This window comes from Diadema antillarum, unplaced genomic scaffold, assembly GCF_040938485.1.
Source record: "Diadema antillarum isolate AM-2024a unplaced genomic scaffold, OU_Dant_1.0 scf00000069, whole genome shotgun sequence".
In the NCBI taxonomy this organism is placed as follows: Eukaryota; Metazoa; Echinodermata; class Echinoidea; order Diadematoida; family Diadematidae; genus Diadema; species Diadema antillarum.
The window spans coordinates 79,450-99,143 of NW_027270958.1; the positions used below are offsets into that span (position 1 = coordinate 79,450).

Consider the following 19,694-nt stretch of genomic DNA (forward strand, 5'->3'; position numbering starts at 1 on the left):
TTCAGTGGTCAAAGAGAAATGAGGAATTTTGTAGAGGATGTCGGGAATCTCTTTTGTCCAAGTTCTGTCTATTATTCACGCACTAGAGCATTGAATTGCTAAAATTGGAAAATTAGATTCATGACATGCTTTACAACAATCTACATTCCTCTGTGACCGCTTAACCAAATTGAATAAGGTTTTCTGCAAAATAGAGCTAAGATGTTATATTCTATAAGGCCCCGAAGTAGCACTTAGACAGGTCGATCATTTTGGATGTTATCAATTCGAAAATTTGATTGTAGTTTTTGAGGGACATACTGCAGTATGTCCCACAAAAATTACAATCAGATTTTCGCATTGATAACATCCAATATTATTATCTTTTTTCAATGCTACTTCAGGGTCTTAAAATATAACATCTTAGCTCTATTTTGCAGAAATCCCCATTCAATTTGGTTGAGCGGTCACAGAGAAATGGGGATTGTAGTAAACCATGTCATGAGTCTGATTCTTCCAAGTTTAGCACTTCGATGATTTTGTGTGTGAACAATAGACAGAACTTGGACAAAAGAGATTCCCAACATCCTCTACAAAATTCCTCATTTCTCTTTGACCACTGAAGCAAATCGAATGGGGTTTTCTGTAAGATGTGGGCAATGAGTTGTAGTTTCATCCCCTTAATTTTGATTTAGATTGATACAATACTTTTAAAGATATCATTGCGTAGGGCCCCGTTGTAATTTTTTTTTTGGGACATACGGTATTGTAACCACATGGTCAAATTGACAGGTCAATGATCGATCGCTAAACAAACCTCTGGTTGTGACCCATCATACACAAGTCTTCACTATATAGGCCTACTTATATTTCTTGTATATTCAATAAGCATAATAAAGATGTATCTGATACATGCATCGAATTCTGTATAGTATATTCTGTTAAGGGAATGAATAGTTTGAAGTTGCTATGGATCACAATCTATACGCATCGTCTTTAGTGTTGTGCTGTTTTGGGTGGTTCTTTTTTTGAGGGGGTACAAACCTATTTGAGAGTTGTGAGGTATTATGTGGCACCCCCTTATTTTGATATATATATATATATATATATATATATATATATATATATATATATATATATATATATATATATATATATTTGTGTGTTTTTTAAGTTCATATCCGATTTGATAAGACTTCTACCATTCATTTCCCTTGCGTTATATTAGGTTAACCAGAATAGAGTATGTGGAATTGTACTTTTCACCCGCACAGAATTCACAAAGGAATATGCCTACTTGACTGTGTTGTTTGCATAAATAATCAAATATAATGATTATTGTACATACGTAACCACAACGACACTACATTTTATACAGCTCAGCATTAATTCTGAATGGCTTTAGTCACTCTCGCAGGGGCGGATCCAGGAATTCCGTAAAGAGGGGGCACGTCTACAAAATTAAAGGGGGCGCACGCACCCCTCCCCCATTTTTTTCTTTTTATTTCTTTTGTTTCAACAAAAAATATAAGTGTGATATAGATCACTTGTCAGTATTGGTCACTACACAAATTTTAGAAGATAAAAACATCATTTTATATATGAGTTGTATGAGTGGTATTATAACGATGATGATGATAATGATGATTTTGTATGATAATGATAATAATAATAACGATAATGATGATTGTAATATAATCATAGCGATGATGATAATAACAATCAATATTGTGAGTATCATCATGCTTATTATTATCATCATTAGTTTTTATTGTAATTTAAATCATACTGAAAATTTGTTGACCCATTAGGCCTACGTCATAATAATATATTCGATTGTCCATATCAATCAGTGGTGGGGAGTGTAGTTTACCTATCTGTCTTTTCTGCTGTCAGATAAAGCAATATTACCAGTATGTCAACCTATTCCTCTTTGTCTTCAACAGAAGTAGAATTCTTCAGTCATTTTATTAATGTTGTCATTATCATACTCCTACTATAGGGGTCTAGTTCTCCCACTAAAACTCCCAGTCCTGCCTGTTTTGAATGCAGTGCTACACTAGTCGAATGTACTGGTCGAATGGTATTTATGGATTAGAAGATACCATAGTCATTCGCCGGTATTCCGTAATCCTAGATTTTGTGTGAGAGTACAGTGCAGTACAGTGTGATACGTACATGTACGTACAATGCGCAGCGCATGTATACGCTGAACTGGAGATTCAGAAGCCACAACTGCGCAGATAGAAGTGTCCTGAAGGCGAAGCCAACGCCAAAAGGTAATATTTACTCTAAAAAATTATATTCTCTCGGACTGTTGAAATGCTCGTATTAGTTTTACGGATTTGTCTCGTAGTTGAGGGATAAAAATTGTGGCTTTGATAGGCTATATACAGATTTAAGAAGAGAATTATCAATATTACATGTAGTGTTGGGCTCGTCTCGCATCCACTGATCCAGGCATCACTCACTGCACTATGCACTGTGAACGTTCGTACCGTTTGCACGTTGACGAATATGTACCCTGCCGGTTACACTGTGTCACTGACACTGTGCACAATTTATAAGTATAGTAAAATTAAATCTGTAAATGCACCCAGCTCTCAACACAGTGATTTGAGTTAGAATTAAGGTATATTTAACCTTTACAATTGTAGCTGCAGGATTGCTGAAGCTGTCGGTCCAGACGTGTACATGTGGTTGTCTAGCTAACTCACGCCTGGGCAATGCCGGAACGGAACCATAACGTTAAAAGTTGAACAAAAATGTGTGAAGTTTGCCGTATACGATCATAATGAAAGCTTCGTATATAGGCCTAGATGTCTAGGCCTAGACCTATACGGTATGTTCTCTTTGTTGGTTGGTTGGTTTTGCGGAGACCCATTTGTATGTATTAAATTGCTGACTGCTAGTAGTTTGGGGAAGAGTTCCTTTGATGTATACTTGGGTGACCCGCACCTCGTCATAGTTAATGTTTACGCATATTTGAATCACATTTCGCCACTGAAATTCTTTGAAACCCAACTCACATACAGGAAAAATGCTGAAAATTCCAATGGAATCACAAGTTCACTGATCGATTTCGAAAATTTGCTGCTATCGTCGTCAAACGCGAACGATGCGAAAAAGCTGCGCACTAAGGAAGGGGCCCGCAACTCGTCACCCGCGCTCCCATAGACAAAGCACGTAAAAGACGTGTGCAGGTGACCGTGATGCTCCCATAGACATACACGTAAAAGATGCGTGCGGGGACAGTGGTGGTCCTATTCCGATTAAAATTTCCGATTTTCGCGAAAAACTGCTCGGTTTTCACCAAAATTTGCTTGGGCCTGCCAAGTTTCAAGCATACTGAACACAGTCCCGGGCATAAATTTTTGTTTAGTGCGCTTAAAACAATTTTAAGCGGGGTGACGGTATTCGGGCCCCTGACGAGGTGCGGGCACCTGGCTATACCCCCACTAACCTAGGTTAGGACTACCTCACTTCCTCAGCTTGGGATAACCTAACTGCGACCAGCCCCAACACGCAGTGTTGGGGCTGCGCATTGTAGCAGACATGATCATGACAGGCGAAGTATAGCGCCTAAAAATCAATATGAAATCGCAAAAATTCTGCAATATGAAGACTTACAGGTGAAGATGTAATGTTGAAGACTGACTGCGTTCAACTTTTGGTTCTGGCAATAGTCCCTTTCTGCTCGGTTTGATGAGTTAAATGCGACTCGGTCGAGAGGAACTCGGGAGAACTACATCTTATACAGTCAATGGATTTGAGATTTGTGCGCATGCGCTGGCCGTCAAGTCTTGTAGCTTTGTGGCAAGGCCTTATCATACTGTTGGCAAACCCTCTCGCTGTATATTGCGTTGCTTTCTGGGTGGGTGCGCGCGCGCAGGCCTTGTCAGAAGGCTAAACGCATCGCGACTCCGCCAGCACATGAATATTTACGTGCGCAGTGTACTGCATACTGATTTCGAAAATGGTGAATGGGATGGGGAGCTAGGACTACGGACCCGTATATGGCCGTGAAAAAACGTTTTTTTCAAGATCATTGGACCAGTGTGAACACGAACAAGGTGAACGAAGGGTATTAATTAGATAAGAATCTTATGTATACTATAAAAGTATGTTTTTTCCTCGTGATATTCGAAACTTACGGAGGTGCGAAAATCTGTGACAGACTGTGTATGTTTTTCAAGCTTACCGATATAGCACTCTATTGACTCAGGACGCTCCCACAGTGTGTAACTGTGTATACGGAGCGTCCCGGGGTTAGGGATAACCCTGAAATGATGCATTATAATTATTGCTTACATGTATTTGCTTCCAAAATTCAGCCATCATGCTGCGAGCACCAGCTCTGAAGGCCTGGTCGGCAACACGGCAACTTTTGCTGCCCCAGAGTTCCCGCCTGATCTCCTCGACATCTCCGGCGGCAGAGAAGATAGAAGTTTTTGTCGATGACCAGAGCGTCTTCGTGGAGCCCGGAACAACAGTTCTTCAGGTTTGTATACAACATGGCTGCTCATTAACCCGTTGAGGATGAGTCCCGAGTATACTCGGGCAAGCATCTAAGGGAAATGCGTGTTGTAGCAAAATCAAACCGTGGTCAGTGGGTTAAGGCTTACATTCTATTTCATCTCTTATATATCTAATACATTGTACATTTGTACAATTTCATTCTTACATTCCCAAAAGCAGAATGTTAGCTGACACTTAAGCCAAAAAAAAAAAAAATTGTTTGTTTGCCCTTAATTATCAAAACCCAAGAGGGTCGGTAGGTTGTTTTTGTTTTGTTTTGTTTTTAAATACCCTCTTTACCCATGCATGTAATTTTGTAATTTTGGCAGGGCATCTCGTACACTCATCCTTGTGGCAATACTTCGAGTTCTAGTTCAACTTTGTACAGGATGTGGCGCAAGTTTAATGCACTCAAAACTCCAAGGGATTCATTCAAATGTAGGTCTTGCCAGGGCCCGATAGGCAAGGCAGAAACACTCAGTGTCACTGCACTGACAAACACTTATAACATTCATTTTTTTTGTTAAATTTTGCAAACAGCTCCAAAAAAAGTACCTTCCAGTGAGATGCTGGCAACTGAACTCCAAACAGTTTTGGTGCCATGACAGCTGGTAACAGATGCTGCAAAAGTAGCCATCTTGGCATGCAGTCGCGCTGCCCTGCGCTGCGGCCGGTATAGCTAGCTACCGCACTACCTATGCACGTGAGCCAAAAAGGTAGCTAGCATGCAATGCATGCTACCGCACTACCTATGCACGTGAGCCGAAAAGGTAGCTAGCATGCAATGCATGCTATTAAACGTAGCCTGCGGCCCCGCGCGGCCCGAACACGATTACGACGGGTCGATGAGATGAAAAAACATTTTTAGACTTTTTTTTTCATTCTTTCTTTAGTTTAAAATGGATAATTTTGGGTTTAAAACCGTTCACAAATTTGCAGAAGATAAAATTTGTGGAAAAAAATAAACTTGAAAGAGCAAAAAAAAAAAAAACCTACCCGAAATTTCCGTGATTTTCGTTTGGCATGAAGGGCAGACAAGCCATTTTTTTTTTTTTTGGGGGGGGCCTTATGATGCTGTTTTCATATTAATTCAGGTAATGAGATTAATGTCAAGAAGGGTATGTGAATACTTTTCCTTTGTGGGTTGTAAAGCTATTTCTAGCGTTCAAGTCACATATTTTCATCATAGATATAATTTAGAAACAAATATAAAATACAACTTTTCCATTCCCATTGATGAATTACATGTTTGTCTTCTTCCCTATTACAATTTTACACAAATCTCCATCTTCCAATACAGGCATGTGCAGAAGTAGGTGTAGAGATTCCAAGGTTCTGTTACCATGAGAGGCTATCTGTGGCTGGAAACTGCCGGATGTGCTTGGTGGAAGTAGAGAAATCTGCCAAGGTAAGTTGATGCTCACTAAGAAGTTATGAGATAAGACTTATGATGCACACCATTAAGTCGATCCCACTGAAACAGGTTTATGTATTACATCGGATACCTTTCAGTCGATCTCTTTGGAAGGAAAGATAACACTATAAAGCAGTCTGGTATGGAATGCAGAGGTGATGATGTGTTGTGATGTAATTGTGCATGTTAGTAATAATTGTCTTTGCCAAGCAAGATATGATTGTAGTGCACAGTTTTATACATCAGAATCACTCCATTCTGTCAGCTCAGATGCACCCATGTTATACACTGTATGGATATAAAACCATCCTCTAGGCAAAGAAAAAGTTAGAGTGCAAAAAAAAATGTTCAGAAGGTATTTGTTGCTGTAAATGAATTCATGTAATTTGTCGTGAAAACAGAGGAAACCACAAAGACACTTCACAGGCAAGAGGTTATACCTGATGTACTCCCAGTTTTGTCAGTATCCAGCTGTTGCTTGATAAATCTCATATTCAGGAGTGAAGACAGAGCAAACATTAATAAGGAGATATAAAAACCATGAAGTGTGTACTTAGCCTCTTCTCCAGGTGTCATTAAAAATGAAGTTGCCAGTAATCTTAGAGATGAATGAAGATGCCATAAACTCTGAATCTCACAGTTTGGTTATAAGTGATAGGTTAAAGGTGCCTTTCATTTGTGTCTGTGTATGTGCAGCCTGTTGCAGCCTGTGCAATGCCTGTCATGAAGGGATGGCGAATCAAGACCAATTCTGAGATGACGAGGAAGGCGCGGGAAGGAGTCATGGAGTTTCTCCTGGTCAACCACCCACTGGACTGCCCCATCTGTGACCAGGGAGGGGAATGTGACCTTCAGGTACACTCTCCTCATTACTTGCCATTAAGGAAGGTGTGTGTGTGTGTGTGTGTGTGTGTGTGTGTGTGTGTGTGTGTGTGTGTGTGTGTTTCATTTCATTGCATTTTATTAGTTTTTTTTATTTTTTATACACATCCGATCAAACATTATCATGAAGAATTGTAGAACAGTACATTCTATAAAACATACATGTAGGAATGATACAGGAAAAGTACTTTAACATTTTGACAAAAGACATTGCACGACCATATGTCTTGAATTCTGAAGGCCCATCCCAAAATTTGCAGCTAAAGATGATCATGTTAAAGCAATGTGAAAACTAGTAAGGACAATGAAAAGACACTTGAGAAGGCAAAAGTATGTGTAGTGGGGTACATGTACATACACATTTTAAATGACAACTGTTGGAAGAACTGCAGTAGACTTGTTAAACTGGGAGCAAAGGGACACAGATCAAGAGAAAACTTAAATCATGTAAACGATTACAAGTGTTAACAAACATAAATCTCATACTATGTCTGTATTGTGCACTCATTTTTGCATTAAATTCTCATTTTACACTTCCTGAAGGAGATGATCATTTAAGACCTCTGCTCAAAATATGTCAATACATTATGCTCACATTTGATTATCAAGGACTTCATAGAAAGTGGAGAGAATATTTCTGAAATGGTATATGAATTACTATGCAAATTTTGAGTTGACATGGATAGCTAGAATTTGCTAAAACCTACACCTAGTGATTATAAAATGTTTGTGTCATAAATAGCATGCTGCAGAGTATTGTTTGTCTGCAGACCACCAGCACATTCATCAACATGCTTGTATAAGATATCAAAAGTCATCTCCGCTTTTCCTTGTATTGCCAACAGGACCAATCCCTGGCATTTGGTAGCGACAGGAGTCGGTTTGTTGACAACCAGTTTTCCGGGAAGCGGGCTGTAGAGGACAAGAATGTGGGCCCCCTAATCAAGACCATCATGACAAGGTGTATTCATTGCACTCGCTGCATCAGGTGAGAAAACATTGCTCTTCTGTGATTCTTGGTGAGATTTTACAGGACACTATCACTGTGTTTCCAGAGTAATCCATGTTTTGTTTTGTTTGCTTTTTAACCAGCATCTCATATCATGAAATTAATCAATGAGCCTCACTCAATGTATGAATTAAAAGTAGATGTGTACATTTATCACTTTTCTGGATTGCCATTTTGTTACCATGAGTTTTGATGTCGCTGCCATCTTCCCAGAGGAAATTAGTGAAAAACTAAGTAGTTCAGAACTATGGACGTGTGAAATCTATCAGTCTTTTTTCCCCTCCAACTCAATGCAATTTTTGTTACAACAAATACAGTACTTTGCTTTAACCTGTTGAGGACGAGTCCCGAGTATACTCGGGCAAGTGTCTATGGAAAATGTGTTTTGCAGCAAAATCAAACCATCAACGGGTTAACATGCATACCCCACTCACCAGTACTCTTGTATACTCCCCTAAGTAAGCCCCAAATAAGTTTTGAATAGATACAAGCTTTTTGAGTAGCGTACCCAGAACACTGTGGCTACTTTGCATGTTTGGTTCCTTACATGTCATTTGATCATGGCTCCATCATGGTCGCATTCTTGTGCCATACTCAACTTTTGTAACAGACTTATTTGTGGAGTTCGTCATCAGCATCCTAATGATCCACTGCTTATTTATGTTATTATCGTTTTGATTCTGGATCCATCATATCAAGTTTCATAACAGACTTGTACATGTGGAGTTTGTTAACATCACAACAACAATGATTTCTTACTCCTTCATGTTATTTTTGTCCCTAAAGATTTGCCAGTGAGGTTGCTGGTGTTGATGATCTTGGAACCACAGGAAGGGGAGGTGATATGCAGGTACTGGTTGTGAGAAGAAAAAATCATTGAAACAGATGAAGAGGTGGATCACAAAATGAGTTCACTCCATTTTTGTAAATTTTAGATATTTGCAGTTAATATTGCTACAAGACAAAGAAAATGACAAGAAAAGATGGAATGTTTTGAATAATAAATCTTAATAATATTCCTTGTTATACAATGCAACAAGTGAGGTATCACTGGAAATGTTTTATTTTGCTCTATCTGACGATGGACTTAAAAATGTTAGGAAATGGCTCTTAATCTGCTTTGCAATTAAAATCTTCAAATTGCTGAAATCATATAGAAACATAATGAAGAGAAAAAAGGAGATACATAGATACTGCTTGTGTGTTGTCTATGCTTTATTATATGTTTTGTGATTATAGTATTTCACAAATTTATACTTGTTAGCCAATTTCAGGGGTGGTTGACTTTAGACCGCAAACCATAGTTACGGAGTGAGAAATGAGTATTTTCCCCTTTTTAGAAGAAAAGATTCTAACATTCAAGACAGTATGCAGCACATCGATTCGATAATTTTGCAGTGTTTCTTTGATATTGTGCTTTGCAATGTATTGTCTTTTTCAATAGGTTGGAACATACATTGAAAAGATGTTTGCCTCTGAGCTATCAGGAAATGTCATCGGTAAGATATGTTTGATTTCTGTGCTTTCCATTGTGCCCACCTGTGTCTCCTCTTCCAAACACTTTCAAATTATTAGAGTTCATGTACAGATAGAATATGTTGTGAAGAGAGTATGGTGGTTACACTTGTGACACATGGGTATGTTGTGAACTTTCAGGATTATAACATTGATACAAGATATATCTTCCCTAGAAAATGCTGCTTTGCAATTTGTTGTTCTGTTAAGTATATCACGTGGTGCTGAACATGGAGCCTTAATATACGTAGTAGTCAAATATGCCTAAGCGGCCACCCGTTTATAGCAGCCACCTGCCATATACATCCACTAAAGAAAAAAATCACTCTGAGAGAAAAGCCATGTTAAAGACCCTGTCTATTGTGGCCACCTTTTTGTCTCCCTTGGATGGCCACTAGAGACAGGTTTAGCTGTATTTCATGTGTTTGTGACATAACAGTTGAGTATTTACAGTGTGACATGTATAATTGTTTTGGAGCCATAGTCTCATAAATTACCTGCAGAAACTACTGAATGGCTACTTGATGTGGATAGGTTGAATTGAATAGAAGAAAAAATTAAACAGAAGCATAGATGTGTAACTGAATGAACAAAGATAAGGTTTCAAATGTCTCGTGCCTCAGATCTATGTCCCGTGGGAGCGCTGACGTCAAAGCCGTACGCCTTCACCGCTCGTCCGTGGGAGACGCGCAAGATCGACTCAGTGGATGTGATGGACGCTGTGGGAAGCAACATCGTGGTTAGCACAAGGTCGGGAGAGGTCATGAGAATTCTGCCACGGATGAATGAGGTAAGTTGGTTCAGTTCATCAGTTTATTTCTTCTCAACTAAATCATAATCATGTCAGGACCTCACTGTCTCAAAACATCATTGAAATTTAAGGAGAATTCTTGACCAGAAATATCTTGATTTCAATAAAAGACAATCAGCAAGCACTAAAATGAAAGAATGGGAATAAAGATAACGAAGTACTGAAATTTTAAAGATTAGCTAATTTCACAAAACAGATCCCAAAACAGTTGATATGAATATATTCAAATCAGTGAGCTGATGATGTTATCACCTCACAATTGTAAAGCTAAACGGAAGTAGGATGAAGGTACATGATATGTTTTCATGAACCAATAAATATCTGTAAAATGATATGATATACAGTCAAGCCTGCTTTTGTAACCACTTGTCTATAAGGACCAACTGTCCAGTAAGACCACCAAAAATTTGCTTTCTCTTTAGAGCACAGTCCATGTTCATTAACCTGTCTAGAAAGGCCACCTACACAAGGAAACCTCTTCTGCCTCCCTCGGGTGGTCTTTACAAACAGGCGTATCTGTATGTCTCTAATTATGCCAAAAGAGAGAGTGTGTGTGTGTGTGTGTGTGTGTGTGTGTGTGTGTGTGTGTGTTGGGAGGTTTTTATTTTCGTGAATTTCGAGAGTCAGATGCTATTCGCGAATTTAAAGACACACAAAATTATTGACTCACATCCTGATATGAATGTGACGTGCACATATACATTTCTCCATTCAGTACTGTACTCCACGATTGCGAATTTAACCACTTGTGAAATCATCGGAAAGTCTGATTCACAAAAATTTAGACTTGCTAAATATATGGCGTATACAGTAAAAGAGACCTCCATTGTATTCCAATTTTCGCCATCTCCAGGACATCAACGAGGAGTGGCTGTCGGACAAGAGCAGGTTCGCCTACGACGGCCTCAAGCGGCAGAGACTGACCGTTCCCATGGTGAAGAATGAGGAGGGCAACCTCACCCCAACTGACTGGGAGGAAGCGCTCACCAGGGTGGCGTCTGAGGTAAGACCTTTCATCCTTGGTCAAATGGCCTGTGCAATGCCAAAATGTTGGCAGCACTGCAATGCAAATGCATGTTATATGGTAGAACATACTTCTTGTACACCTGCAGAATCGACAAATTTCGCTCCCAAATGTACACGTATGCCTAAGAAATGTGTGGAATAATGCTGTGATAACAAGATATTTGTTGGGTGACGGCTAAGACTATATTCGTTTTGCCATATAGGTGATGATCAGGGTGTCATAAATCAACACAAGTCAACATCCATTTGCATTGCTTAAGTCTGTTAAATCGCTGTGAGATGTGAACAGTTTTGTAGTAAATACCCTAATTACAAAGTAACATGTCTTTCGTCCCTGACAGTGCAGTACAGTTATCTCCTTGATATGCACTCCGCACCACCTAAATGTTTTATTTGCAGTGTTTTGGCACAAAATTGTCATTAGGTTGATATGTTTGCAATTATGAAAGGTACCAATTCATATTCATTTTCTTTCAGCTCACTGGGGTTGATGGGAGTCAGGTTGCAGCCATTGCTGGTGGCCAGGTGGATGCTGAGGTAAGGACAAAAGGACCAATAGAAGAAATAAAAAAAATAACAGTGTTGTTGAAAGTTAGAAAACATGCTATTAATGATTCTATGAGTAGCAGTCCCCAGTTAATAGTTTATGAATATGCTGTGGCAGTGTTATTCATTTGTATGACCATAGAGATTTTCCATGTGGTGGAGGTGAAAGTAAAAGCATAATGCCTCCAGAGCCAAAATAGGAAATTCAATCAAATAGATGTACTGTCATGAATTGCAGTAGAAAATTTGACTGAGCAGGTGCTTGGTGTGTGTTATTGGTCTAGGATAAACCAGCTAAGTGAAATTTTGTATCTTCAAGAAAAATGCTAAGAATGGATGATTAAATTGGATTGATTCTTGAAAGGATAAACTCTGACATGTTGATTGTATGGATCATGAAAATTTAGTACCATGAAGCATGTCTCGAAATCTGTAAAAGTTGACAGCTTCAGGAAGAAAAGTATACACAGCTACCATTAATCAGGTTTGTTACATTGAGTTGATAGACCTTTCTTGTTGAGTGACCCTCATCAGCAATAAAAGGAAACCTTAAACCCAAATATGAATGTGGGTTGAGTGAAAGCAACAATATTAGTGGAACTCATCAGGGAAAGTTTGAAGAAAATTAGACAATTCAGAAGTAATGAATTTGGTGCCGTCATCAGCGGATAAAGAGACTACTGTTTATGACGTCATTGTGGACAGATTAAAAAGAAAATCAACGTATTTTCATTTTTCTGGCATACTGAAAGAGAAAGAGCACTTTCACTGATGTGTTGTATTAATATTGATGCTTTCACTCGATCCACATTTTTATTTGGGTTTTGGTTTCCTTTAACAGTATATTATTTTTAGCTTAGAAAGTATGGGTGACTGCTTGTTGAATACATGTATCATTCGATTTTTAATGTCAGAAATGTGAATGCTTACCAATGAACAAGATGTGTGAAAAAAATATATCAAATACAATCATGCAAGCAGCATTTATATGACTGCTATTGTTTATCCCCTTCAGGCTCTAGTTGCTCTCAAGGATCTACTCAACAGACTTGGGTCTGAGGGTCTTTGCACAGAAGAAACTTTCCCCATGGATGCAGCAGGGTCAGTTCCATCTATGATCATCATCATCAATGATCATGATCATGATCATGACCATTGATCATCATTGATCATGACATTTATGTCGATGTAGGGCAGTTTGTCAATTAGTTGCAGTAATCATGATGCTTTCACCTGGAAACAGACATCCCCTATGATAAATATCATGACCGCAATGTACAACTTGATGATGAAAATAATGTGCAACTTGATGTTGAAGATAATGTGCAACTTGATGTTGAAAATAATGTGCAACTTGATGTTGAAAATGATGTACAACTTTGTATTGTACTTATAATCAAGAATTGCTCTTCCTTGAGTGGAATGCGTTCTCAACCTCCGCACGACTGATGCGTAATCTTTAACCAGCAAAATACTTGCTCTTTCTAAGGGATGAGGCAGCTAGAACAGAAGTACCATATTCCTGTTAACTTATAATGATGAATCAAGAAGAACATTGGATTTGTCAGAATTGGTAATGAAAGATAGTTCAAGAGAACTTACCAAATGGAGGCACTTTAAATGGCTAGACTGCATTGAGTGCTGGTATCTGTATTTGAATTCCTGGTATCTGTATGTGAATTGCTCCCAATCCAGAACTGACCTGCGCTCCAACTACCTGCTGAACACCAGCATTGCAGGAGTGGAGGAGGCAGACCTGGTCCTATTGGTCGGGACCAATCCTCGGTACGAGGCCCCGCTCTTCAACGCCCGCATCCGCAAGAGCTGGATCCACAACGACCTCCAGGTGGCGATGGTGGGCCCCAAGGTGGACCTCACATATGACTACCAGGTATGATCACCTTGGTTCTTGTCTCCAAAGAAAGTTTTATCTTGACTATCGAAGCCCTTCGATTCAATACAGTGTCTTTGGTAAACTGGTGTATGAGTATTTCTTGAATAGTAGGTTCTGCTGATTTCTCCTCTCATGTTTTCTGTAACTCTTTCTGTATCATTGTCACCGTGACCTACATTCTCTTTGCCATGTAGGATCATGTTTGTTAATTTACCTCCAGTTTTATAATCATAACCATCATAAATGTTAATATATGATACTTAGTATTACCATTACTGTTTATAGAAGTAGTGGTATTGTTATTGTTCGTATTATCATTTTTACTAATATCATCATCATGATCATCATCTTCATCATCATCATCATCATCGTCATCACCATCATCACCATCTTCACCATCATCACCATCATCATCATCACCATCATCATCATCATCATCATCAAGTTTACATCTTAGTCAGTTGGTCCCCTCTTTTCTCAATCTTTTCCACCGATCATTCCTGTACAGCATGTGGGTGAATCCGTGGCAGTCCTGGAGCAGCTGGCCAACGGCTCCCACCCGTTCTCCAAGACCCTCAAGGCAGCCAAGAACCCCATGATCGTGGTCGGGAGCGGTGCCCTCCAGCGAGAGGACGGAGCGGCCATCCATGCCGCCGTGTCTTCCCTCGCTCACAGCGCCAGGGTCAGCAGTAGTGCCCCCGAGAACTGGAAGGTTCTTAATGTTTTGCACAGGGTGAGATCACTTTGCTCTTTCTTACTGATAGATCCACTATGGGTAATGATTATGACCCACATGAAGGGAAGAAAAACATATGTATATATGCACTTATACACACACATACATATAATTTACTTTACAACTATACAAACATATAAATGTCTCCTACATGAGGTGAAACCAGCTTTTATTAGGACCACTTTGTTGTACTCCAGTTTTCATCATTATAAACTTTTGATTCCTCATAGAATTGTATGCTCTTTGATATACTGGTAAGCGGTTTTTAATTATCGTGCAAAAGTTGAAAGCTGAATCCCCATCTCAACCAAAACTATACCATCCCTTTAACTTTCTATTGTGGACTCTGTAATTTGAAGCCTTATGCAGTCTTTTATGTAGCTGTATGTTTGAATGAAATTTTAGATGGCAATGTTCCTTTCAAAATAAGATGAAGTATTATCAAAACAAGAAACAGAGTGAGCTAGGATTTGCTTTATTCATCACCATTGGCCTAACTGTATTGTCAGGCTGTGAGTGCTGTACATTTTCTAAGACTTTAGAAACACTTTCTCCATTATGTGAAAGTTATTGAGGTTGATGATTCTGATCGAAACCAGAAAGTTCTCATATTCTGTTAGTTGAAATAGATGAAGTACTGTGCTTGACTTATCTTCATGCATAAAGGGGAAATCCGCCTTGAAAATTAGTTTGTGTGAATAGAAGCAGAAAGATGAGAGGGACAGGGTAGTGAAAAGTTTGAGCAAATTTTGATCAAATTGAGATGTTTGAAGTTGCGATCAATCTTACTCAAATTGGCATGCACAAATTGATCACATGAAGACATTTCCTCAGTGTAAACCACTGCATGACTGCTACATTGTATGCTAGGTTGCCAGCCAAGTAGCTGCTCTGGACCTGGGCTACAGGCCTGGTGTGGACTACATCCGCGAGAACAAGCCCAAGGTCCTGTTCCTGCTTGGAGCTGACGAGGGAACAATCACAAGGGCCGACCTTCCCAAGGACTGCTTTATTGTCTACCAAGGTCAGTCCACATCAATGTGTCCTTTGCGTACCTCTTGTTGTTAGCATTATACAGTCACCAAATGATAGGGATGGGACTAGGTTTGTGTAGCCAGAATGCTTACTGCAAATGCCTGCTTAAAGCAAAGGTGACATCACCCTAAATTGCAGGTGAACTCCTCAAGAGCTTATATGATGATGTTAAGGCATTCATCCTGACCTAGGATCTGAAATACGGTTTATCTAATGACTTTTGTTTCTTTAAGTGAGCAGTGGTGAGTCCTGACATAGTTAGACATGTTGTAGAATCTTAACATGTTGAAGAAGAGCCCAGAGTATACTCGGACAGGTGCCTATGGGAAATGCGTGTTATAGCAAAATCAGCCTGTCCTAAACGGGTTGAAGTTCTGACACATTCTTTCTCCATTTGGAATGTAGCACTTGTCAGAATAGAGGACATTGAACCATATTGTTCAGCACTTAAAACTGAAGGTTAAGTAAACTTCTCTGGTATAGTAAACATATTACAATTTGAAGAAATGCTCTTTTTATTTTGATTTTATTTTTCCTTTCTTTTAAAAAACAATCACATATGTGCAGATGTTAAAAACAGAAACTGTAACATATCACTATGAATGTTCAGTTGTGCGAGAGGCTAGAATTAATATTCTATTTAGAAATAACATTAACTTGTCTCCTCGTGCTTGTCAGGTCACCATGGCGATGCAGGAGCCACCATGGCCGATGTGGTCCTTCCAGGGGCAGCCTACACAGAGAAGACTGCCACTTATATCAACACAGAGGGCCGGGCACAGCAAACCAGGTTAGTAACACAGTCAACATATTTTGAGCTGCCAGAACTTATGTTGTAATAGGGGGTTGATATGCAGACTCATATATATGAACACTCGAAATTTGGGACACCCTATAATTATTGTATATTGTTCATGCAAGGGCCTCCGTGAACAACAGTCTTCAACTAACTGATGGAGCCAACCTGTGAAAGTAAGGCAAATTGAATGAATGAATGAATGAATGAATGAATGAATGAATGAATGAATGAATGAATGAATGAATGAATGAATGAATGAATGAATGAATGAATGAATGAATGAATGAATGAATGAATGAATGAATGAATGAATGAATGAATGAATGAATGAATGAATGAATGAATGAATGAATGAACGGACAGACGGACGGACAAACAAACAAACGAACAAACGAATGAGTGATTGAATGAGTGAATGAATGACTTAATCAATGTTTTCAATTTGTTTGTGAGCTATTAAGCAACCTCATTGTGAGTGTTGGAGAAAAAACTTCCAACCTGATTTGTGAATGAGAGAGCAATGTAGAATTTCACCATTGTAAGAGCGAGATACTCTGGAGCTTCTATAAAAAGCCATGATCAAAGGGCACATGTGCTTCTTGAATCACCCATCTCTACAAGCAAATTAATAAATGTTGCCTTTGCAATTGTAATGAAAGGTAAACAAAAGTGAGGAGATTTGATGAACATTCCAGTGATAATGAAATTTTGAATCTCCACCAAAAATGCACTCTTCAGTAGATATTTAATTGCCGAGTTGATCATAACTGTTTTTGAGTGACAGACATTATGATGTTCCTTTTGATTCAGCACTTCCTTTATCTCCAGAAATTAACACTGTCAACAATATATATAAGATTTGAGGGAGATATGAAATTTATGAAGAGTTGACTTGTGATTTTCCCAGTGGCAAACCACATATTGGAATAGAGCAATGTGATTGTTAAAGAACTGAATGCGAACTAGACAAGTATTTTCCCCTTTTTTGACCTCCAGGTTAGCGGTCAGTCCTCCAGGCTTTGCCCGTGAAGACTGGAAGATACTCAGGGCCCTGTCTGAGGTGAGTAGGTGGTCAGTTCAGGCCATAACTAGCGCAAAGAGACTATTTTTGTTTGTTTGCATGTTCTTTTCATGTAAGTACACACTTTGGCATTGCTCTTTGCACCAACTTTAATGTGGACTATGCAATGACAATTACAATAACAATTTGATGATCCCATGTCACCATAACTGGTATTGTGGATATCCAGTTACGTTTCACGAGAATAACATGCTCTATGACTGGTGTTCTAATGTAAAATCAAGTGTATTTACACATTTCAACAGTTAAGATGTCTTCAGGAATGAAAGAGTGTTGAGAAAGAGAGAGAGAGATGTAGAAAAAACAAAACAAACAAGAACAACAAAAGAGATAGAGATAAAACAGAAATTGTGTGTTGCAGGCAGACAAGCATTTTTCTTGTCTGTGTGGGGTGAAGAATGGTACGGGCCACTCCTGTTGTGAGGAACAACGGTGTTCTTTCACCTATGTTTTCATATAGCTGAACAAACAAAGCATTTAAAGAAATGTGGATAATGATTACGGGATCAAATTTTTACTGTGTTGTCATGAAATTTCATTATAGCCGTGTTCATTATAATGGCAGTGCACTGTATGAGGAGAGGGAAGTGTGTATGTTTTCAAAGTTGTCGTAGAAAAATGTGTATTCTTCTGATCATATCGAAGTTCCATCCATAAACCAGTTGATATCAAACACCAAACATCTTTCTCCCCCTACTAACAGGTCGCTGGTCAGCAGCTTCCATACGATGACATCCAGGAAGTCAGGGACAGGCTTAGTGAGGTCTCTCCAAACCTGACACGCTATGGTGATGTGGAGGAGGCCAATTTCTTTGAACAGTCCCAAGTGCTTGGCAAGGTAAGACAGCAGCATTTACTTCACAGATCACTTAACCCTTCTAGGTTTAGTGAAATGAATTACTAGGGCCGTATCATGTTTTCTTTTCATTCTTTCTTTTTCCATCTTGAAAGAGTTCTATGTTAAATCAGATGAATTACATAAACCATGTTGTGGTTTCCTTTTCTCTATTTTTTTTTTAACCCTTCTAGGTTTAGTGAAATGAGTTACCAGGGCCGTATCATATCTTCTTTTCTTTCTTTTCTTTCTTTTCTTTTTTTCATCTCTGAACAGTTCTATGTTAAATCAAATGAATTACATTTTATGATTTCTTTGTCTCTATTTTTTAAGCATTCTTCTCAATCTTGCAGCTTGTATGAATACAGATGATTTCACACAAACTATGCATTTGCTCAATGATTTATTTTGGACTGTAAAAGATGATTCTATTACGGACCAGCCACTTATGATACTATGCTTATTGTGTCATCATACTCAGATACATATAAGTCTTCTGTGAAGAGTTACAGGTTTATGTACCTGTTCATGTTGCATGTGTTTTGAAATATATTCAATCGAACATAAATCTTAGATACAAGATATTGTGAACATGGTGTATCTAAATATTAGCGTGAGTATACCTATACTATATATTGGATTGGTACAAAAACATGAGAGTGAGGTTGAATATTTTTATTTTACACTTTACGTTGTGTCACCATCCACAGACGGTCAGTGCCAAGCTGTCCGATGCTCCCCTCCAAGTCCGGCAGACAGCCCTACAAGACTTCTACATGACAGACGCCATCAGCCGGGCATCCCAGACCATGGCTAAGTGTGTCCAGGCCGCAACACAAGCATCGCAGAAGAAATAGCCGAAGGGCAGCGTTTTGCCCCAGAAGCATGGAGTGCCCCACCCACATTGGCAAAACCGAAATTCATCATTTGGAGAAGTTCGCTTCAGAAAGTTGTAACTGGTATAGCTAAAGGGGAAATCATGTGGTCGACTCTTGCCACCTTTAAAGTCAATGCTTTCCTCCAGCTTCAATTCTGATAGGGCCAACATGCGCAAATATTGTCTTTGCAGACCTAAGGTTAAGCAGCTACCAGCCTTGATCTCAACTGTCTGATCTATAAAGCTTGACACCCAGTGCAGTGATGCACAGTGGCAATTTCTATCAGTCACCACTACACAGTGATGCATAGAGCATGTGTATAATGCACTACCACAAGAGTTTTGAAATGTGGGTCGGGCACTGTAAATGATATTGTATATTGAAGAGTGAATTTTAATGCAGCACAATGGCAAACTATTTTGCATATGTTACAAACTGCATTTGATACGGACGTCCTACCCTTTCTGCAAGTCTGAAAGAGTCAACGCTTTTCAGAGAGAAACATGTGTGATGTGATGACAGATACATAATGCCGGTAGGAGCTTCCCTGAATTGTAAATAATAATTACAAACTTATGTTGTGCTGTAATAATCTTGACTTGATTTATCAAATCTCACGAAGTGATTGTGTGTTCTAAACCACTAGTCATCATTACTGGAATGTACAAGTTAACTTGTATGCTAATGCTCAGAAAGTCTCATGCAATTCCTCTTGAGCCATTTAAAGCAATACAAT

General features: G+C 39.0%; 1 protein-coding gene across 1 annotated transcript; it reads left to right on the forward strand.

Annotated features, from left to right (window-relative positions):
* The first annotated feature begins 2,236 nt into the window (after positions 1-2,236).
* LOC139716720 (NADH-ubiquinone oxidoreductase 75 kDa subunit, mitochondrial-like) lies at positions 2,237-19,229 on the forward strand. The gene is made up of 18 exons (XM_071628250.1): positions 2,237-2,258; positions 4,314-4,480; positions 5,798-5,905; positions 6,608-6,766; positions 7,639-7,781; positions 8,589-8,652; positions 9,247-9,301; positions 9,941-10,107; positions 10,982-11,131; positions 11,632-11,691; positions 12,716-12,801; positions 13,396-13,591; positions 14,103-14,327; positions 15,201-15,354; positions 16,044-16,155; positions 17,161-17,224; positions 17,949-18,083; positions 18,791-19,229. Exons 2-18 carry the CDS (start codon positions 4,319-4,321, stop codon positions 18,935-18,937), a joined length of 2,187 nt encoding a protein of 728 aa, XP_071484351.1. The 5' UTR covers positions 2,237-2,258; positions 4,314-4,318; the 3' UTR covers positions 18,938-19,229.
* Positions 19,230-19,694: the final 465 nt, after the last annotated feature.

What these genes read in the sequence shown, in the direction of transcription:
- LOC139716720 (XM_071628250.1), top strand. Translation starts at nt 4,319, where the DNA reads ATGCTGCGAGCACCAGCTCTGAAGGCCTGGTCGGCAACACGGCAACTT. An exon ending in GAGGGGAATGTGACCTTCAG is followed by an intron (nt 6,767 to 7,638) that starts GTACACTCTCCT and finishes TATTGCCAACAG; the next exon opens with GACCAATCCCTGGCATTTGG. An exon ending in CTGCTTTATTGTCTACCAAG is followed by an intron (nt 15,355 to 16,043) that starts GTCAGTCCACAT and finishes CGTGCTTGTCAG; the next exon opens with GTCACCATGGCGATGCAGGA.